The sequence below is a fragment of the Mastomys coucha genome, unplaced genomic scaffold (genome assembly GCF_008632895.1).
Source record: "Mastomys coucha isolate ucsf_1 unplaced genomic scaffold, UCSF_Mcou_1 pScaffold2, whole genome shotgun sequence".
NCBI lineage: Eukaryota > Metazoa > Chordata > Mammalia > Rodentia > Muridae > Mastomys > Mastomys coucha.
The window spans coordinates 3,332,800-3,341,723 of record NW_022196902.1 but is presented as its reverse complement, the minus strand read 5'-3'; the positions used below and the strand labels follow the sequence as shown (position 1 = coordinate 3,341,723).

Here is an 8,924-nt window from a genome sequence, read left to right as displayed (position 1 = left end):
AGAGAGAGAAACAGAGAGGGAGGGGCTGAGGAAGAGGGAGAGGAAACAATGTCTTGGGCCTGGTATGGGCTTTTGAGACTCCAAAGCCCACTCCCAAAGACACATTCTTCTAATAAGGTCATACATCCCAAGGCTTCAAATCCTATCAAAGAGTTTCATTCCCTGTTGGCTACACATTCAAATATATTGGGACCTATTAGAGCTATCTTATTTAAACCACCACAGCAAGCATTCAGTTCTTCCATAAGTAAGGTTTATACCTGTTGAGAAATTTCACTTTTCACTTTTGGTATCTCAGTCTATTTGTAGAGAGAGGGGTTTGAACTAAGTATGCCCATTACTAGATTTAAAAAGCAAAGATATTTCTTATTCTCATACAAAGAACACTGTTGGCCACTTGACTCACATGTGTTTTGATAAAGGACTAAAATAATTTTGGGCATTGAAGCCCAAGGGTTTACATCTCAGCAGTAAGGTGGTCTGTCTTGTATGCCATCTCCTGACAGCAGACTGATGGTGATTTTTGCACGTCTATTCATAGCATCTTGTGGATTCTTAAACCTGTATTAACAGAGAGAGAGAGAGAGAGAGAGAGAGAGAGAGAGAGAGAGAGAGAGAGAGATCTCACTTCCTTCCTGTACACCCTCTTGCAGCTGAATAGTGCGTTTGTCAGCTGTCTCTCTCATCATCAGCTTGTGAGTCTTGCTTTGCTGTGACTTGTTTCCACAGTGCAGGGACATAGGGCTCTCATGAGGTGTTAAATTCTTCCATTTGGACTCCCCTAGATGGGATGAGATAGGATATTGCAGTTGTCAATTGTTATTATATGGGTAAACACATAATCTAATTACAAAATCCTATGAAAAAGGTCACAACAAAGCTTTTTTTTTTTTTCTTAAACATACTGGGCAGTCAGTGCTTGTGACACTTTCTCAGTTGTTACAATTCAAGTTACAAGACCATTCTAGAATAAATTATTTCATAATAGTTTGACTAATAATTGCTGTTTTTACCCAACACCCTATTTTGTTTAAAAATATGGTTAAAATTTCTAATATATATGTATAAACATAATTGTTTAAAAGATAAAGAGATCAGCTTGGGTTTAGCCTGGTAGTCCAGGTGAGGTATGATTTTCATTCTAAGCATGTTCAATGACAATTGGAGCTCTCTGTAGAGGAGCAGTGCAGTGTGAGTCACACCTTAACAGAGCTCTAGGTGTGGAGTGAACTGCTGAGAACAAGAATGGAAGTAAGGAGTGGAATCATGAGACCAAGGCAGTGGGAGGAGCTGACAGTGCCTTGCTGAAGGGGATGCTCTTGGTGGCCCTCCCAGATTCCTTTCTTCTGGTGCTCTGATATATCTCTTCCTCAATAGTTACAACATGAATGAGTGTCATCTGTTAATATCAGGCTACTGCCTCTCCACTTCCGTAACTGTATTCAGGGACATACTGACAAGAATTCCCTCGCTCGACAGTGAGGCTGAGTCTGTGGAGTGAGGTTCTCCATCACGTCCTGTGGGACCAGCTTGCAACGAATTATTAGCTGTAAAAAGGTTCCTGCTTTGTTAGCATTTGTCTCCTATTCTCCTCTGCATCTCTGCCCCTCTGACTCTTTATCAACTCCTTGAACAAGAATCTTTATCTCGGGCTTTTCTTTTAGGGATTATGACCCAAGACATGGTTTTTGGGTAGAAGAGGCTGAAGCAGAGCAAAGAGACTGGATTAAAATGCTCTGGCAGTAGGAATGGATCTGCTATATGAGAAAAAAACACAGAAACTTGGTTCAGGGAGGCGGATACTTCTAATAGAAGGTAACTGAAAGAAACGTGCTTGCAAAATACAGAAGGAAGAGGCATTATCCTGATATGCTGTCTTAGAAGTCCAGCATGGATATGCCAGATGAATAAGTCCAGCATGGTAGACAGATGAAGGTCCTAGTCTTTTACTCCAAAGGACTTTTCAACCTGAAGATGCAGATATAGGACTAAATAATTACATTCAAATAGTACTTGAGGGCACATGGCTAAAGGGAATACCTGGAGTATGAGTATAGATGAACAGAGAGTTTCCCATGATGTGCTCTGAGCATAGCAACAGTCAGAGGATGAGCAGAGATGTAAAATAAAGCAAATTAATCAAGGAGTTGGACTTTTAATAGTGAGAGGGCAGGAGAATACTGTGTCTCAAGAGCCAAGAATATAAAGGGCTTTTGTGGGGAATGTGATCCTGAATGTGGCAAGCTGCTGGTTAAAATGAAGACCATGGGCTAGGATAGCAGGGTGTGATTAGTAACTCTAATAACAAAAAACTTTTGTGAGAGACGATTTTGAGATAGTGGGTCTATGTATGCCCAAACTCCTGAAGCTTAAACACTAAATGTGTGCAGAGTTTTAACATACCAGTAAAACTTAAAAATACTTGATTAAAACATGCAGAAATAAAGGAGAACATAGGCGATTAAGAAGCAAATCTGTTGGCCTAGTGGATGAAATAGTAACTTAGGTGGGTCAAAATCCGAGAACTCTTTTCTTTTAGTTGACACCTTAGAATATATAAGGGGTTGTGGGGACTGTCGACCCTGAGCAGGGGTTGACTTTGTCCTTAACACTTAAGACTTGCATCAGAAAGGAAGACCGACAGAAGAGCTGAGTGTCAATGAGGAACAATTTATAGAGGTCGCAGTCAGCAGTTGGATTAATTATTAACTTTCCTTCTGTGTCTTATTGAAATCCGAAATGAGGACTTCAGCTGATAAGGTGGAGTACAGCGCCTGGCTTGGAAATTTTGCAGAGCTTCTTATCTGAGTGTCTGTGTTTTTGACTTGGAATCCAGATGAAGCCAGCTGACCTCTATATTCTAATGGGCTCAGCTCTCCTACGTGGTTAAAATATGGGACAGACATCATTAATCATGGCTATAAAATAGGGAAATAATCCTTCATCTCACAAAAGGTAAAGGTCTTCAATTGTGGAGGCCTAGCTCATGTAACTTCTGCTGGCTTTCATAGAGTTGGATGTTGGCTATATCTGAACACTTTCTATTCCACCAAGGTCTCCTCTCAGCCCCAGTTATACTTATATACTGTTTGGCAATACCACCCTCCTCTGCTCCCTTTGCCCCTCCCCCTCTTCCCAACAAATCCTCATTAGAGTTTGCAGGCTTGTGGCTAACCATGTGGTATTGAATATCTGTTGATTGTTTCTGGACAGGGAATTACGGCGAGAGTGGAATGGATGCTTTCAAAGAGTTGGCTGCCCAGGAAGGCCTCTGCATCGCACACTCGGACAAAATCTACAGCAATGCTGGCGAGAAGAGCTTTGATCGGCTTCTACGCAAGCTCCGAGAGCGGCTTCCCAAGGCCAGGGTTGTGGTCTGCTTCTGCGAGGGCATGACAGTACGGGGCTTACTGAGTGCCATGCGTCGCCTGGGCGTCGTGGGAGAGTTCTCACTCATTGGAAGGTAGTTTTCAATCTCTCTCTCTCTCTCTCTCTCTCTCTCTCTCTCTCTCTCTCTCTCTCTCTCTCTCTCTCTCTCTCTCTCTCTCTCTCTCTCTCTCTCCCTCCCTCCCTCCCTCCTTCCCTCCCTCTCTCCCTCCCTCCCTCTCCCTCCCTCTCTCTCTGTCTCTCTTCCCCTTCCCTCCTTTCCTCCTTCCCCTCCCCCTCTTTGTTTTTCTCTTCTCTCTCCTGCCCTCTTCCCCTCCCTCCAAGTAGTTGACAAGTGTGAATTCTTTTTACTAATTTTCTTAGTTGAAGGTCACAGGCACATGCAACACAGAGCTGACTAGTGCCTCTCTTCAGCCAGTCAGAGCTTCGGTCCTGTCCTGAATAGAAAGTCACTAGAAGCAGCTTGGCTGATAACAAGCTGATTAGACAATTTTAGAAAGAGACACGAAGTTCTTTGCCAGGATGTCTCCTCACCTTGGCTAACTGTCCTTTGCTTTGACTTTCTACTGCTCCTGAATAAATGATACCCAGTACAGAGCCCCGGTACTGGTGAGTAGATGGCCGTCACAGGAACAGAACGTCTGTTAAGACCTGAAATTTAAAGAGCTGTCTAAGTGGACATGAAGTCAAACAGACTTTGTGGTGATATAATCGCTTGTCAATCTGTGTGCGTGTGCGTGTGCGTGTGCGTGTGTGTGTGTGTGTGTGTGTGTGTGTGTGCGCGCTCCTATGCATGGAGGGAGTGGGGTATTTTCAGAGGGGTGTTTTATGGTGTTCCAGTGTGATTTCGGCAGATGTCTTGGGACAGGTTCAATCTGCCTTTTCTCTTCCTGGAGGATAGGGACTTCTATGGGTTCCTGCTCCTAAGATCCTTTATTACTTTTTTCCATAGAGTTTTTGACCTAACAGATTCCATGCTTACTTAGTTATCTTCTTAATATTTCTTGAAGGCAATGCTGTTTTCCCTACTGATTCTACCTCAGGAAGCTGCACCTGACCTCAGCACCCCAGCACCTGTCCTCAGCACCCCAGCACCTGTCCTCAGCACCCCAGCACCTGTCCTCAGCACCCCAGCACCTGTCCTCGGCACCCCAGCACTCCTCCAGATATTGATGCCCCCTCTTTCTCTCATACTGGATAGGATATAATCATGTAACTCCTATAGAATGACTCCACTGCTGGCCCCTTCTCCTGGAGGCTGGGGAGCAGCAGCAGGAGCACTATTGTCATGTCCCCACGGGACTGTCTTTTGCGGCCCCACAGCTGTGGTGAGGCCACCCTCATCACCAATTTGAATTAGTAGCCTGGGACACTAGAGTGGGTTTTGAGAAAGCAGGTAGGATAGAAATACAAACCAACAAATGAAGAGATGGTGAGATACTCCCCAGGAATGGGAGGCATGGTGGCCAGGTCAAACTGTGATAGGACCTGGGAATTGCTGAGTTTGTGTAAAATTAGCACCCATGCACTTAGGGTCACCTTGGCTTCTTGTGTGATGGAGGTGTAGGAAACCACTTAAAACATTCATGAAAAAGCAGGTTCTTAGAGGAGATGCATTCGAAGAAGATTACTGTTTCTTTTAGGAGGGAAAAGATATAAACACCATTGTTGAAGTGTTACTCAAAATGCTGTTCTTAATATACATACCAGGGCAGATGGCGCTCAGATAGTCACTCTTCAATCACTTCTATAAAATGTCATATATATATATATATATATATATATATATATATATATATATAAAAGAGGGGGTTTACTTTTAAAAGTCTGATGTCTATCATTTTAAAAGCAATGGCACTCTATTCTCTTTAATATTTTTGTAGGTGATCTATTCTAGTTTAAGAAATCTTGAGTAGACATGGAAGGTGCAAGCCTTGGGATATGCAAGACGATCTGGTTATGAAGCATGATGGTCCAAAGTAGTGCCATAACTGCAGTGTAAATCCGTCCTGTCATCATTAGTTAAAAGCTTGGAAAGCCAATGTTACGATACCTTAAACCTTCCCAGCTTGTCTCGTCTGCTAATCAGGGATATGAGCTTATATAAGCATTTCCGAGAGTCTTACTTGCACGTATGAAGAGGCCAGCCACTCGTCCTTGTAGCTATCTCATTTCTCTTGCTGTCTGTATGGCCACACCCCACTGGCTTCTCCTGACGCAGCCTTAGGGATCGTTGTGGAAGTGAGCACCCACATTCCTGAGAACACTCTTCCCTGGACTGGTGGCTACTGCTGCTCAGGCATTCCTTCCCTGACATGCCAAACTGAACCACACTTTGCCAAACTGAAGCGAAGTACCTCTTCCTTTCTGGGCTGCCTTCCATGTGGGTCTATCAAGCTGGTGTTGGCTTTTATTTCTGTCTCCTAGAAGGTTTTGAGGAAAACAATATTTTATAGCTTTTTTTTCCCCATAATTCTCCTTTAAGATCCAGCCATGAGTCTGCAGGGAACTGAGCAAAGGATATCATTGACTAAGTGACTGCACGCTTTCATTGGATGAGTTCTGCCCCGAGTGTTGCCTGTAGACATGGAGTGAGCTCAGCTCCCTACTCCAGCATATGTGTCCAGATGGTAGCTGTGATTTCTAGTTGCTCGAAAAATGCTTAAAGGCACGCCTTCTTCTCAGAAGCCATTCTTTACAGGGTTCATTTACTTCCCTTTGGCATGGAATAATTCTGGTGGCAGCCAGGTTCACAAGAGGACATCGTATCCAGGTGGCAATGAGCCTCTTTTCATATAGAGAAAGACAGGTAAGTCCGAGGGTAGGCTGCAGCAGGAGATACTTCATTATATATAAGTAGAATTTCCCAAATGAAGATCGACACGCTCCCTGTCCATGGATCTTGTTTCCCTTCACACTTCACATCCTATCAGGAATATTTGCATCATGTCAGGAAGCCATTTTCAGGTTTTATGACTTCTGCTGTCATCTGTCCTTTGGTCCAGTACAACACTTGCCAATTTCCTCCCTACTCATAGCCAGCTGTTCATAATATAGAGGGAAGGATAATCTGAAAATTTGAAGTCAGGTGATGCTAGTCTTTACATCTTATGAGCAATCCCTTAAAATGCATCCTATTTCTCTTGTTGTCTGTATGGTCACACCCAACTGGGTTCTCCTGACACACCCTTAGGGATCATTTGCTATTTTTTTCATAGCAAAATGCATGTAAAATTCTCCAGCCTTACCATTGTGACCAAGTCTTTAGGGAGATGTTCATACTAAAATTAAGTCTTAGTAAGCCAACTATGAACTGAAAATCTCTAAGTCTGAACTTGATTAAATGCATTGCTTTAGTTACTGTTTTATGCCTCCGAAGAGATACCATTACTGAGGCAGCTTATAAAAGAAAGCACTTAACTGAAGGTTAAGTGTCAACCCTGGAGAGTGGATGATCATCTTGCTAGGGAGCCTGGCAGTACACAGGGAGACATGGCACTGGAACCCTAGCTGAGAGCTTACACCTGATACACAAGCACTAAACAGAAAGAGAGGGGGAGAAGAGGGAGAGACAAGGGGGGAGAGAGAGAAGGGAGAAGAGAGAGAAGAGGGGGCAGAAGAGAGAGAGAGGGGAGGGGGCAGAGGAGAGAGAGGGAGAGGGGGAGAGGAAAGAGAGGCAAAGAGAGGAGAGAGGGAGAGGGAGAGGAGAGGAGAGAGAGAGACAGAGAGACAGAGACAGACAGAGAGAGAGAGAGAAAGAGAGAGAGAGAGGGAGAGAGAGAGAGACAGACAGACAGACAGACAGACAGACAGGGAGAGAGAAAATGGTGTGGATTTTCAAAACCTCGAAGTCCACACCCACTGACACGTCTCCTTCAAAAGTTCATACTTCTTTCAAAAGACTACGTCTTCTAACCCCTTTCTAAACAGTTCCACCAACTGTGAAGCAAACATTCAAATATATTAACCTATGGGAGCCATTCTCATTCATAGGGTCATATACACCCAGGTCCATAGCTTAACGGAATGTTGGCTTCACACGATACCATGGGGCTAACTGAGAGCTATGTCTATAATATCATGAGAAGATTATTATACATATGTGGCTATGTTGGGAAAAGATCAAAATTCTAAATTCAGATTCCAGTTCCTTTATTTTTCCTTTTATTAAAAATAATTTTTCACATTTTTTCCTTGCTCTACTTCGCCAAATTCACCCCATCTCCCTTTCCAAATTAATCAACTCTTCTTTTTGTTCATTTCTCAAACAGACTTCTAAGGCATAATAATACAATAAAATGTAATAAGATAAAACAAAAAGTCACATATCAGAATAGGACAAAACAAACAAAAGAGCTAAGAGAAGACACAAGGATCAGAGATCCACTCATTTGCCTACTTAGAAATCCCATGAAAACACTAAACTAGAAGCCATAATATACAGGCAAAGGACCCGGTGCAGACCCATGCAGGCCTGTGCTTGCTGCCTTAGTCTCTGTTAGTTCATATGAGTTTGATAATGTTGATTTAGCGAGCCTTGTTTTCTTGGTGTCTTCCATCCCTTCTGGTTCTTACACTATTTCTACCTCCTCTTCCACAGGGTTCCCTGAGTCCTGAGGGGCGGGGTTTAATAGAGACATCCCACTTAGGGCTGAGTGTTTCAAGGTCTCTCACCTGCTGCATATTGCTGTGGATCTCTCTCTGTATTTGTTCTCATCTGCTGCTGCAGGAGGAACATCCTTAGGGGTCATCTCTAAAGATGGCTGAACAAGGCACTAACTGATGAATTCTGAATATTAGAATGTCATTAGGCGTCATTTGATTTCTACTTTTTTCTTCTTTTTAGAACAGGAGTGTTTGGTTTTTACCCTAGGTTCCCAAGCTATCTAGCCTCAAGTTCTTGGTCACCCAAGCAGTGTTGGGTATGGGTTCCATCTGGTGGAGTGGTCCTTCAGTCAAATCAGATATTGGCTGGTCACTTCCACAAGCCTTGTGCCACCATTCCCTAGTATATCTCACAGGTAGAACTCCATTGTAGACCAGAGGGTTTGTGGCTGGCTTGGAATTTATGTTTTTCCTTTGGTAGCACGCAGAGCACTTTCCTCTACTAAAGACACTGGAACATAGGGATGATAATAGGTCTATGTGGGAACCAGCTCGACTTCTCTACTCAATAAGTAGTGTAGGTCTTGCCTTTAGCAATGGGACTTGGCTGTCAGTTTGTGGAGAGCAACCTATACACTTGGCAACAGCCTGGATTGTTTGGGGATTCCCATGATACTGCATTGACCAACAACTCAACTAGGTGTAACCCGATCCTAGTATTTGAAGCTTCATTTTGAAGAAGATACAGTTTTTGCTGAGTATAGCACTGTATCAACTTAGAAAGTTAAAAACATAAATAAAGGTCAAACTATCGTACATTTGGGAACTGTCCATATGGAATAATAAACTATTGTCCAAAAAAATAGAACTTTAAAAGGGATTTCTTTTTTTTTTATAGTTTGACAATATATAGTTTATTCTTTTTTTTTTTT

At 43.0% G+C, this 8,924-nt stretch overlaps 1 protein-coding gene across 7 annotated transcripts in view; it reads left to right on the top strand.

Moving 5' to 3' along the window:
• The window catches only part of Grm1 (glutamate metabotropic receptor 1), a 443,300-nt gene that overhangs the window by 197,041 nt on the left and 237,335 nt on the right, over positions 1-8,924 (top strand). For 6 of the 7 annotated variants that reach the window (XM_031380374.1, XM_031380375.1, XM_031380376.1 and 3 more), the window contains one exon: positions 3,214-3,463. In XM_031380374.1, the coding sequence (XP_031236234.1) occupies positions 3,214-3,463 (250 nt within the window). Of the gene's footprint in view, positions 1-1,664; positions 1,816-3,213; positions 3,464-8,924 lie in introns of all 7 variants that reach the window. The other variant, XM_031380378.1, reaches the window with a different exon arrangement.